At 25.5% G+C, this 14,131-nt stretch overlaps 1 protein-coding gene across 3 annotated transcripts in view; it reads right to left on the bottom strand.

Annotated features, from left to right (window-relative positions):
- The window catches only part of LOC134834057 (guanylate cyclase soluble subunit beta-1), a 74,618-nt gene extending 61,101 nt beyond the window's left edge, over positions 1 to 13,517 (bottom strand). For 2 of the 3 annotated variants that reach the window (XM_063848581.1, XM_063848583.1), the window contains exons 1-3: positions 13,422 to 13,517; positions 11,057 to 11,319; positions 4,476 to 4,549 (exon numbers count right to left, since the gene is read on the bottom strand). In XM_063848581.1, the coding sequence (XP_063704651.1) occupies positions 4,476 to 4,549; positions 11,057 to 11,059 (77 nt within the window). In that variant the 5' untranslated portion in view covers positions 11,060 to 11,319; positions 13,422 to 13,517. Of the gene's footprint in view, positions 1 to 4,475; positions 4,550 to 11,056; positions 11,453 to 13,421 lie in introns of those variants that run through there. The other variant, XM_063848582.1, reaches the window with a different exon arrangement.
- Positions 13,518 to 14,131: the final 614 nt, after the last annotated feature.

Genomic DNA, 14,131 nt, shown 5'->3' with positions numbered 1-14,131 from the left:
GAAAAATTTGCTGAATAACTGATTAAAATTTTCAGCAACTTTAAAATTTTCTTAAATTAATTTTTTTTTTAAATTTTAAATGTTTGCCAAATTTTAAATTTTTTTCATAATTATATACTGCGTTTTTATTATAAAGCGTAAAAAAATAGGAGGGATGTAATTTGAAACATTTTTAAAAATGTCACTTGCCTATTAAGACTATAAGTAATTTTAGTTATTCATCTTCATGCATGAAGCAAAATAATAATAATAAAACAAGTGACAGGCAGTTTTTTCTGTCTCCTTCGGTCTACTGAAAAATGCATAAAAAATTCAATGCAAATTCTCTTATCGTCATCCATCATTCATTTCATTTCAAAAATTATAAAAAAGCAAAATTTGTAAGACAAGACAAGAAACGAGCTCAAATGACGGACAACGAGTAGTTTAGTGGGTCGCTTCTTCACCAGCACGATAACTTACACGTCGCACACTTCATAAATCATCTTTCAGACAACGAAAATAGAGCCATGAATACTAAATATGTAAATTAGAATAACTCATCCGGAGTGCATCAACAAGCAAGCAAAATAGCATGTCAAGCTGGCAAGAGGAGCGCTATGCAGTGTAAAGACTTAAAATATTATCATCATATCTTTTTACGGATTTCAGACGTATTATACTTTAAAATTTAAACACATGTAATTGAATTTTCATCTTTTGACGTGATGTCGCTGCATTATGTGTTTGTTTGTTTGCAGTGTCAAGTGAGAAGGGTTTTCTAAAGGAAAGGAAAGGATGCAATGAAAATCAAGTTTCAGTAAAAGGATTTAAGAAATAAAAAATCTCATAAGGTAGATTTTATATGTAAAAAAATCTGTTTTTGACATATTTTTCTAGGTAGTAGTTATTTACATCGAGTCTAGACTCTTGAGCTAAAGGCTATTCATGGAAACTTTAATATTCAAATTTTAATTAAAAAAAAATTTTTGATGGCAAAGCTGGATGATGATGGCTATTTTCGGTAAATAAATTCAGGTATGTATGAAGTTGATAAAGTGACCGTTATATTCATGAGGAAGATATTCTGGACATCAACAGTTAGACAGGCAACAAAAAAGGTAAGAATAAATTGAGTTTAATTTTTAACATAAGCTAATGAGTTTTTTTTTTTGTTTTTCTCTTTAAGACTTTTAAACAAAATTTTTGAAAAAACAAACGAGGATCCTGAAGAGGTAACTTCAAAAAAATCAACGACCTGAAATTGCTTTTCAAGAAAGTTTTCAAATGCGTAATGCGTCAACTCTTTTGTTCATAAGATTTTAAAATTCAGTATAAAAATTGTATCAAAAGAAAGTGAAATACGAAATAATACTCTGCAAAGATTAGTTAATAGACTTGATGATGAAACTGTTGAAAGAAAGTTCGTACTATACGAAAATCCATTCAATTCACTCACGATATTTTTTTCATTCATGTGATGACACTTACAAAAATCTACTCCGGATAAATTTGATTTGAAAATTAAATTGAAGTATTCATTGGAAACTTTTCATATGAAAAAATCACTAAATAAATTCAGTCGAGTCGTTAGATCCAAACATGTTGATTCATTTTAATAATTAATCAAAAACCTCCTCAAAATATAATTACGTACAATTTTCCATGTTTAACAATATTTTTGTTTTCGACATCATCGAATATCGAAAATAACGACTGGATTTTTCATCCCAATGCATATTTTAGCTTTTTAAAGTATTATACACTTCACATTCGCCCCAGTTTACATTTTAAAATATTTTTCCTTTTGCTTTTTAATTTTTTTTTGACCCAATGTGTATTTAAAAACTTTTATTCAGTGCACATACAGCTTTTTTTTTGCCCCAGTTGACACTTTTAATTATTTGTCCCAATGCAAATTCAAGTTTTTTGGCCCAATTCGAATTTAAAAACTTTGACCAAATGCACAATTGAAAATTTTTACCAAATGCGCATTCTGCATTTTTTTGCCCCATTTGACATTTTGATTTAATTGGCCCAAAGCACATTGAAGATTTTTGACCCAATATACATTTCAAAACTTTTACCAAAACAAATGTAAGATTTTCGCCCCAGATAAAAATTTGAAATGTTTACCCCTATTCACATTTTCGGTTTTTAACCTTGCTTACCTTGGGAAAGTTGTACGTATAACAAAATAAAGAAATTTTTATTTATTTGATTTAAATAAATACTTATTGAACATCTAACTACATTGAAATCTAACAATTAAAAGTTTTGCAATATTCAAAATTTACTTTTTCCCAGAAAAAAAATTTCAATCCGACAAATTCAAAACACCAAATCCATTAAAACCACAACCTTCCATTCGAAAAATTTCCTTTTTCAAAATCCAACAATTTTCATTCCATTAAGCAAATGAATGTATTATTGATCTGCTGCTGCTGTAACAACGCATCGCGTAAAGTCGTTAACGTAAATACCGTTCGTATCTAATTTCACAAAGGTATTTCAACGAAGAAGATATCAAATTACTCTTTTTTTTTGCAAAAGAAATAAAACGTATTGCACATTGACTAAAAAGGCGACGACGATAACGACGGGCCGTCTAAGAATCTCATAAATTTCATAATTTACGGTATTTTTACGCGAATATCTGCAAAGAGGATATAAAAAACATCCCGCGTTAAAAGATGGCGATAACATAAATTGGAAGCACTTAATTAATATCTGATCGCCATAAAGATACCTTTACCGTGGAAATTTTTACGAAAAAAGGATTTCAAAAGAGCTTTAATTAAAATTAACTTCCAGTTTTTTTTTTGTATTTTATCGTAACGCGGATCAATTACATTTTTACGTTCATTGCAAGCTTTTTGATACGCTCGTCATTCGTTAACCTTTGAACTTTTTTTCAGTGATTTTTTTTTGCAGGCATATCGATTTCCCTTTAAGCGAAACGAGCTAAAAGTGTCGCAATGAATTTTATACGAGTTACATGAAAAAAAGTGAAACAGCTACTAATTAAATTAAATCAGCGAAAAGTGTATAGAATCACTTTCCTCACATGTCGTCGTATGTGTAGCATCATGTAATTACTCATGACAAGTACAACGACATGTGAATTCGCGCAAAGAATATGAACGGCATAGAATAATCGATTAATAAATTATTTAATGATATAATCTACAAACTCAATTATGGCAGATAACAAATTTATAAAGGATTTAAGACGCAAAAATAAATCATTTAAAGTTGTTCACATGTGAAATATTTCTGTGTCTTTTCCATGTAACAAGAGCATGTGTAATGGCATGTAATATTTCTTCATTTACCTGTCTGAGACATGTAGAAGCGTTTTATCTTCATCTGAACTCTATCGCTGCTTTGTACAGGTAGATGTTCAAGATAATTTGCTCAATTCAGATTTTAATAGAGATTCACTGAAATTTTCCTGTGGTACTTTAAGGTTTAAATTTAATATCGCCAGAGGGCGTTTAATTTTTTTAATTGAATTTTTGCTTTTTACGTTTTCCAATAGAGGGCGTTACAGATCTTAATCCGTAATTGCTTTTTCATCGAGTTTTACAAATCGAAAAGGAGCTAATTTAAAGCTCTTTATGCAAAAAACGGGTCAGATAAAACCATCAGGAGTTAATTTTACCTCACAAATGATTTTTTAAATTTATTAAGGGATTAATTTAACTCTTTTTATGAAATAAGTTAATCCCTTAATTAAATAATTTGACTTCTGAAGAACTCCTGAGAAGTAATCTGACCCGTTTTTTGCCCAAAGGAAAGCTTAACGAATAAGGGGAGGGTTCTTACGTACAGAATATACGTTGTCTATAGATACAAAAGAGGAGGGGGTATCGGTCTGAAATTCTATCGTATTTTGTTTGTCTTTTAAAAATCAAAAGATAAGTAAAAGACAATAGAATTTCAAACCGATTTACCCCCTCCTCTTCTGTATCTATAGATCACATATATTCTGTACGTATGAACCCTCCCCTTATCCGTAAAATCTTTAAATTACCTCCTTTTTCATTTGTAGAACAACATATGGTAACAAATCACACGTTACAGTAGAAAATGAGGATTATACGAGAAAATTTTACAACCTTTCGTCTTTTTGGATAAAATTTAGAGCACTTTTGATTCACTTAGCAATCTTTGCCACTTAACATGAGCTCCAACACAAGAGTGAACTCAAACATTGCTTTTGTAGCGTGAAATGGCAGCAAACAAGTAACCCATGAGCAAGAAGGCTTTTATGTCAAAGCCATAATTCGACATGAGCGCTTTTTTTCAATAAATTAATGATCCATGTGGCAATTAATGGTCATAAAATTGACAAAAATTGCTCAATTTATGGCTAATTGACATATTGTGGCAACATAATGACGCCATTAAAACACTAAATGTCCCATTCCAGAACGACGTAGATTTTTTTTTGCTGAAAAAAAATTCGAAAAATCATAAAAGAGTGTACTTACTTTATTTCTTCCCATATTTCCACTCCGAACGTTTTTAAAACGAGCAGCTCGAGCGCGTAATTTACAAATCCATACTGAAAAAAGAGCAAGAAAAAACAACTTGATAAATATAAATAGAACATAAATATTTAATGAAATTACATCACAAAGGCTATGAAATCTTTTTTTTTAAGTTCTGAAAAGAAATCGTCAAGCAACGAACGACGACGACGACTCACTTGGCGTCATAAAATGAAATTTTTATAAAGTGCAAGTCCTTTGTTGTCGAATATTTTGTTTTTTTACGTGTTTTTTTCTAACAAAAATGAAAAATACAATGAAAAATAAAGTGAAAAGCGAAAAATTCATAGGCGAGAAATTTGAGTGGGAAGTTACTTTGTTGAGAAAATAATTTTCATCATCAAAGGTGCATTAAAACTCTCTAAAATATGGTTTGGTAGCGCACATATTTTACTTTTAAATCACGATTGAGACGAACAAATTGCTTTTATTATTTTTTATTGTCCTGTTTTTTTTGTATCTCCTTTTTTAACGCAATTTTTTATTAGAAAATGAGATTTTTCAAGTCTGTCTGTCACTTTTTCAAATTGAATCAAATTTTATTTTATTTTTTTATCAAGTTTAAAATTAATTTAAAATAAATTTTTAATTAAATAAACTTTTAATTTATTTTTTTTGTAAAATTTTATTTAAATTAACAAAATAATAGAGAATTTTTGAATTTTAATTTAAACAAATAATTCGAATTTAAAATTTAAAAAATTACTATTTTTTAAATCTTAATAATTTTATTTAATTATTTTTTTTACATATTTAACTTTTTTTTATCTTTTATTTTTTTTTTATTAATTTTATTAAAATATTTTAAAAATATTTTTTTACAAATTTTATATTTTCTGTTCTGATAACAAATAAAATTATTTTTTTACATAATTTTGATTTATTTTCAAGTAATTGAAGTTACAAAATTAAAAAAAATAATTTACAAAAATTTAAAAATATGTAAAAAAATATTTGAAAATTCACTAAATTTGTAAATTTGACAAATTAAATTTTAAAATAAAATAAAATAATTTTTTTTATTTAAATAAAAATTAAAATTTTTGTGTAAAAAAACAAAAAAAAAATAAAATTTTCTAAACATTTTTTAAAATTCTAAAAATTTGTTCTAAAATAAAAAAAATAAAGTAATTTACCCGAAAAAAAAATTGTAAAAAATATAAAAATACGCTCAAACCTCTCAAAATTTCACAAAAAATATCTCTTTTGTCTTCAACTGTGCACTCGTTTCAACGCACATCGAAGATAAATATTTTTTTAATGTTGCATAAATTTCTTATGTCAAGCAGAAACTCTCTCTTTTCTCATCTCCTCCAATTTTATTTGTTGTTTTCTTCTTGTCGCTGATCACAAGAAGAAAGAGCAAACTTCTTCGGGGCACTTTTTTAATAGAATTTAAATTGATGATTTATTTAAAAACAACACATTTTTCCAAAACAAAAAAAAACACGTAAAATTGCTTTTAAAGGGTTTCGACATTAATGAAAATTGCAAGACACTTTTCTTTCTTCTTCTTCATTGAATTTTTTGTGGGAATGGTCGACAACAACAGATGTCCTTCGAACAAAATAAATAAATAAAAACAAATTTTCCCGTCGCCTGTCTTATCTTATTTGTTCATTATTTATTATGTCTCGTTGACAATCACCGTTGTGCTCCTCCGTTGTTCCTCAATAAAAAAAAAATAATAAAAAAGTAACCAAAAAAGATCGTTTTTCTCTCTCTTTCTCCGTTTTTTTTTACAACAAAGCTCTCTTGGTCGTCTTATGTCATGCGAAATCCTTGCTTGCCGAGGCAATGATAACGAAAAAAAAATTTTTTTTTTGTACGAAAAAGTTATTTACATTTTCCCTCAAGTTTATTCTTTCTTATTTTTTTTTCGTTCAAAAAGTTTCTTAATTTCGAGAGTGAATGATGATCATAATAAGAAAAATACCGAAAAAAAAGAGTCTCTCACTCTCTCAAGTCGACTTCTTGTCAAAAATAAACACAATTTAATTTTATTGATACCATCGGAGCGAAATTTGCATTGTAAATAAATTATTGCTGAACCGCAATCCAAGTAGTAGTGCCGCGGTGTCTTGACTTCTTGTTTGTTGTCACTTTTCCTACGCACAATTTTCACCTGATTTGAAAACAAATTGTCGACAAAAAATAAAAGTTTTTTTTTTCGGATACCGCACTCGAGGCATCTCTCAATAATAAATAATACAGAAGAAGAAGAAGAAAATGTGTTTTTTGTCTGTCAAACACCCAAAGGAGAAAGATAGGTAAGGTCTTCATTTTATTTTTTTTTGTGTGGTTTGCCTTATTTTAGCTAAGAGGTGAAATAAATGCAAATTACGTTAGACGAAAAATGAAATTTATATTCAAAATGGTGATTTTAGGTTCATGAAAGATTTTGACAACTAGATTTTTGAGGAAATTTCAGATTTTTTGACAATTTTTTTACAATTTTATTTTAATTTCTATAAAAAAAAAATAAAAAAAGAAATTTCATTAAAAAATTAAGATTTAATAAAAATTTTGACAGCTGTCATTTGTTAAAATTATGACAGGTCGAAAATATCTTTTAAAATATTTTTTTGCTTTGAAAATGTTTACAAAATATATTTAAAAAATCCCTAAATTTCTCTTTATTTTTCAAAAATTTAAATGTCAAATTAATTGACATCTGTCATTTTTGAACAAAAAAAAAATAATTTTCAATCAATTTTAAAATTATTTTTAGAAATTTTTTAATTAAATTGTCGTTTTTATCAAATTTGATATTCGTAAATTAAAAATTTTATTCTAAAAAATTTCTTTAAATAATTTGATTTAATTGACAGCTGTCAAAATTTCCTTCAATCCTTATTTTTTTAGCAAAAAAGAATAAAAAATTGCTAATTAAAGGACTCTTATCAATTAAAGTTGAAACTTTTTATTTTTAAGTAACCTCAAACTTCATTGAAACTAAATTTTATCAAAAATTTTGACAGCTGTCAATTTTGAAAAATATGTCAAGTTAATAAAAGTCAGTTTTTGGCTAAAAAATTTATTAAATGTAATTTTTTTACTAAATTAAGCCCTTTGACACGTTGAAATTCTTCAAAAATTTAGATTTCATCAAAAAAAAAAATACAATAACTGTCAAATTGACAGCTGTCAAATTTTTAGCAAAATCAGAAAATTTTTAAAATTGAAACAATTTTTTTTAATTTTTTGAAATGTCAAAAGAATTTTAAAAATTCATAAAAATTAATTTTTATTCGCTAAAAAATAGCCACAAAAATTTTAAAAATTAGTTTCTACTCAAATTTTTGACAGCTGTCAATTTTTTTTAAAATCTCTTATTTCAAGTTAAAAGTAAAAAACTAAAACAATTATTTTTTTTATTTTTTTTTCAGTGTCTAAAAAATCAAAAGATTCATAAAAAAATAATTTTTTACTCAAAATTTTGACAGTTCTCAAATTTCACTTCTGTCAAAAAAAAATCAAAACATTAAATGGAGTTGCCTGGTTAACCACAAATCCTCTTCTTTTGTTACAAATTTCGTTTTCCTCTCCCCACATCATTTTGCACATCTTTTGCCTTTTATTATCATTTAAATTGTCGCCCATTGAATGTAAAACGAACAAACATGACGCAGCTATCAAAAGAAAAAAATGTTGTTATTGTCCCGCGTTTTATTCGCTCAATTATGAGGAAAGACATAAAAAAAATGTTTGTCGATGTGGTCGCAACAAGGCACGTCGTCGTCGTCGTCTTTGGACAAGGATCTCACTGCTGCAATAATATTATTAAAAATTCACGCTTGAAATGACGAGAAAAAAAAGTTTTTTCGAGAAAAAATTGAGAGAAACGACGGATATTTCATTAACATAAAAATTTTGCAAGAAAAACGAAATAATAGCAGAAAAAGTAAATTTTAAGTGAAAAACTTGTGCTTTTTGTTTACTCCAGAGAACATCTTTTGCTAATTATTTTATTAAACGTGGCAAATAAATAAAGGAAATTTTTAATTATTTGCCATTTTAATATCGCCGCGCTAAATTCGGGGTAAAATCAATAAAAGTCAATAAAATTTCCCCGAATTAATTTGACTTGTAGACAATTAGTTGTTCGAAAATGTAAATTTCTCCGAATTCTTCATTAGAACTGATTGACATTTCGAATATTTACGTCATTTTCACATGTCTTGTGCCATGAATTTCTGTCTCGCACGTCTTTTCACGTATTGTTTCGACGTACACACTCCGCCCCCCGATGATAATAACACAAAACACATCTCGACGACTGTCGTCACGATTGATAAATTACATTTTGCTTCGCATCAAACAACAAGCAACATCAAATTAGGTGCCTGTTTGCCTTTTCATTTGAGATGCAAGTCAAAAGTTGATGTGAATTTGCTCCGAATTTGAGGCGAGGAACATAAAGAGAACAATTGCATATCGTTTTGCGAGAAACTTTTGTTCATTCAATTATTGTTGCATGGCTCGGAACAGGAGTTTATTTAATGAATTTTAAATAGTTTTGTGTAAACTTTTTTCATTTTTTTTGCTGATGGTGTTTGAATTGTAATAATTGGCACAAAAATGATTTTTTTTCAAAAGTGAGACTTTAGAAAGAGCAATTTTGTTTGATGATTATTTGACAATTTTTGTGCCAAATCGGTTTTTTGTGAGAGTGAGATGACAATTTTTTTTTGTACGAACTGAGAAAAAAATTAAAAAAAAAGATTAAAAAGCGCATTTCATGAAAAATTATAAAAATTTAGTTTAAAAATTTTTTTTTTCGTGTTTTGTCTAAAAAGCTGATTTTTTTTATTTAATTTTTTCCTGATTTTTTTAAGTATTTATTTATTTTATTTTTTTTTGATAAATTTCAGATTTTTTAGTTTTTCCTAAAATTGCATTTGAAAACTCAATAAAAAAATTCTTCTATAATTAAAAATAAAAATTTCAATGAAAATTTAAAAGCTTCATAAAAACAAAGAAAAAAAAATCACCATGAAATGTATTTAAATTCATAGATTACTGAACGATGTGGTTTTCATGGGTAATTGACATGACCATATACATTTGTTCGTTAACGTTGCTTAATTTATTGGTTGGTTAACTTTCAGTCAAACTGTCTCCCTCTTATTTGTCTGGACTTTGTTATTAAATGTCGAGCAATTTTTATCCTGATTCGATATTTTTCGTTTAATTTTATTTCTTTTTTTTTTCAAATATTTAAAAAAAACATTAACAATTAAAATTAATTAATTAAAATTAATTCAACTTAAAATTATTTTTTTTATAAATTTTAATTAAAAAATTTTTTAAACAATTTTTAATTTTAGTTAATTTTGGGTTAATTTTTAGTTATTCTTTTACTTTCTTTTAATTTTTCAAACATATTTTTTTTCAAATTTTAGTTTTATAATTTTTATTTCGTTTTTATTTTTATTTTTATTAAAAATTTAATTTAATTTTAATAATTTAATTAAATTTTATTTACAAAAAAAAATATTTAAACATTATAAAATTTTTTTTGTAATATTTTAAATATTTTATTAATTTTTTTTTTATTTTTTTCATCGTAAAATATTTTTTGACATTTAAATGTAAATTAAAAATGTAAAATTTTTTATTTTCGATAGTTTCTTAGATTCAGACGAGTTCAAAAAATTATTTTGAAAATTTTTTTAACTTAAAATTTGATGCTTTTTTGAACATTTGATACCTAAATAAAAATTTTTACTTAGTTTTTTAGTTTTTATTTTTAATTTTTCTCAATAATTTTAAAATATCATTTTTTCGAATATCCAAAAGTGATTTTTTCAATAAAATTTATTTCATTTAATTTAATTTATTAATATTTCAATAAAATATTTTTAACGGTTTTAAAAATAATTGTCTTAAAATGTATAAGAATATTAAAAACAAATTTTTTTTTGCTAAATTGAAAAAAAAATTAAATAAATATAAGACAAATTTTTAAAAATTTTCAAAATTAATTTTTTATAAAAAAAATCGAAAAAATTGAGCAAAAATGCTCTAAATTGGTTTTGAAAAGAATTTAAATGAGATTATTATTATTTCAACTTTTCATTAATTTTTATCATTTCTTCGAAGAACTTTCCCCATCTTCGTGGCTTTCAAGTCGTTAAACATTGCTTTGTCAACAATTCTACGAAAATTTTTTGCCACAATTTTTTCCTCGAAATACGTTGCAAAAAAAAAATCCATAACATTACAGCCGAGATAAAGAACGAACAATGAAACGGATGTCCTGAAACTTTAACTAGAGCATCGCATTTAGATAACGAATCTCGTATGTATGAGGAAGGGTCACTCACACATCGACTGACTCACTCCCCATTTCTCGATTTTCGCTTTTTTTCTTCTCGTAATGACGAATCATTATCATTTCGTACGTCTTTTTATCGCATTTGTTCGTCTTCCGAATGGACAAGAAGACATTAACATACGAGAGAAGAAAAAAAACTCAGAAATCTTATCTTCTTATCATTATCATAACAATATCTTACCATTTTCAGCAAATGTGTTTCCCAAAGTTGTAGAAATTCTTTTGTTGCTTTAACTGAAGTGAAACTGCGGCGAAACTGCACGATTTCTGTTTATTTTTATTATTATTAAAAGTTTTCTTCCATTGTTTTGAAATTTGTTCTTATTTAACATTTTTCCCGGCGAAGAAGATTCTTTCAAGGCACACTTTTTTTAAATTTTTGTTTTCGCTTTTCACAGGACTTTCCATTATCGTTTTTTTTTTTGAGTTTTTGTGGAACGTGATCTAAAATAAATGACACATAATGTTTAATTAAACAAAAGCGCGGAAGAGATAGCGAAACCCAACACGAGTCATTAAACATCAACCGCGCTACATTATTAAAATAAACAAACAAAAAATGCAAATTTTATTTTTTTTTTCTCGCTCCTTTAGGAAATTTATGGACAAACTCGTGTGTCCTACAGCGTTTTCTCGTTTTCACTTGGCAAAATTATGATCTTGAATAATGTTATCGGCACCGCATGAAAAATTAGTATTCTATAAATATTCATTTGAATTTTAACACTTTTTCTCTCTCCCGCAAAATTTTCACTGTGGGTTGCAAAATGGGAGGATTTTAGTTTTAGTCTTGATTTTACAAATATTAAAAATTATAAAAAAAAATAAAATAAAATACAAATAAAAAAAATGTCAAGTTTGAGCTTAAATTATTATTTTAAAATTATTCAAATTATTTTTTTTTAATATTTTTTAATTTTTATAAATATTTTTTTTTTCTTAATTAAATTTTTTTTTATTAAAAATAATTTTTTTTATTCAATTTAATTTTTTATTTTTATTTAATTTTTTTTAAATTATTTACATAATTATTTTTATTTAATTATTTTTTATAAAAATTTTTAAAGTTTGTAACGCTATAAGTCAAGCTTTGATTTTAAAATATTTCTATGAATTAGTGTAAAAGTTCCATTTAAGCTACCAGAAGGTTTTTGTACTGAAAAAAATTGATTCAGATCGTTAAAAGTTGTAAAAATGGTAAATTAAGAAATGTAAGTTTGATTGCATATCTTAAAGTGACAAATAATTGAAAATATAATTAATTGCATATTTTAAGGGGTTAATTCAGGGTTTTAAGAGATTTTAATTTTATATATAATGTTTTTTTTTTATTTTTTAATTTAAAAATATTTTTGAAAACATAAAATTTTTTTTAAATAAAAAAAAATTAAAATTACTAATAAAAATATAAAAAAATATTTTTAAAAAAACTAAAAATATAATTTTATAAAATTTTTAAATTTACTAAAAAATGAAATTAATTGAATTTATTTTCAATTTTTTAATTATTTTCATTATATTAATTTTTAGTTTCTTAATTTACAAAAAAAATATTTAAATAATATTCTATTAAAATTAAAAAAAATTAAATCAAAATTGAAAATAAAAAAAAATTCAATTAAATATTATTTAAATATTAAAAAAATTAAATTAAAAATATATTAAGATTTATTTTTTAAATTAAAATTTTTTAAAATGAAAATTAAAAATTTAATTTAAAAATTTTTTAAAATAATTTTTTGTTCCATTTTCTAAAAAAAATAAATTAAAAGCCTCAAAGCAATAAAATAATTCAATTATAATTTACAGAGCCCATCTTCCAACCCTCACAACCACTCCAACATTGATCGCAATTAAAATTTGCCACAACTTTTTTCTCGCGCTCACCGCACTAATGATTACGGATGGTCGGAACACTTCCTGATTATCAACGCGCGGCACATAATTTTTTTTTATCATCATTATTTAAATTTATTCATATCGCGCTATGAAATGATGATCACTCCCTTTTGCGGATGGAGACACGATGAGTTCTCGGAAGCAAAACAAGTCATAATTGCAATTTTTTAATGATGTGGGAATTGAAATTTTTTCTCTACCGGGGAACAAAAAAAAAATTTTGATTGATTGAAATTGCCTTGGAAAAAATATTTGTAACAATAAAAAACAAAACGGAAATTAAATGTAAATATTTTCAAATCCTTTTGGCCTATTTAGATAATGGTTGGCTGCGCGACAATAAATTTCCATTAAATTTATATTTATAAAATATTATTTTTTTTCTCGACCAAAGGGAAAAAAATGGAAACACCTGAGAGCAGAAAAAAATGTTTTTTAAATAAAAAGTTGAACTTTGGCGCAAAATTATATTTATAAGAGAATAAAATGATGCAGAGACAGGTGTTACGTCCTGTCAGAAACACACAATCCTGATATGATTTGTATTCCATTATACACACAGGTTGGTACCCTTTTATCCATTTATCATTAAAACATAATATTATTCAAACAGAAAAATAATAAAATCTTGTTTTAGGCTCCGTTACCGTCCTCCGACACATTAAAGAGATTATTATTATTAATAATATAATTTATTTTTTTTTGCCTTTTTTTATCCAGTTTCACTTTTGATCGTTCTTTTCAATTATATTTTTTAATTTTTTTATTAAATTACACACACTGTGAATTTTAAATTTATTTTTTCAGCTCTTTTATTTTAATTTGTTTGCATTTTGTCGACAGACACTGACCGCTAATTTAATTGTGGTTGTCTGAATTTATTAATTTATTTTTTTTTTCAATAATATTTTCACTTGTTGATTTTTTCTTTTATTAATTTTTAATTATTTTTCAGGAATTTTTAATTAAATTCATTTATTTCCTTAAATTGAATAAATATTTAACGAATTAAAATTTAATATTTTTCGGAATTTTTCCATTATGAAAACATTAATTATTCACACACTTGAAAATTTTTGCCATCTCTCATAAATATTTATTATTTAGAAATTTTTCAAATATTTTATTTTTGTTTTTCTTTTCAGAGAGAAGCTGCGTTCCCGTTTCATGCCACGTCTCGATATCAACTGACTGATGCCTCACAAGTGCAGTTCGTATTTAAATGTTTTCATTCACTTTCATCCCCGACAATATGTGTAGGTTAGTAGGTTTCGAGAGAAATTTTCACGTGCTAAAGAGAGAAAATTCCTCGAGAGAGAGATTTTCCGTGAACAGCTGACGATTGTTTTCATTTCAT

This window comes from Culicoides brevitarsis, chromosome 3 (assembly GCF_036172545.1).
Source record: "Culicoides brevitarsis isolate CSIRO-B50_1 chromosome 3, AGI_CSIRO_Cbre_v1, whole genome shotgun sequence".
In the NCBI taxonomy this organism is placed as follows: Eukaryota; Metazoa; Arthropoda; class Insecta; order Diptera; family Ceratopogonidae; genus Culicoides; species Culicoides brevitarsis.
Note: the sequence above shows the minus strand (reverse complement) of the source record. Positions and strands in the feature narration are given on the sequence as shown.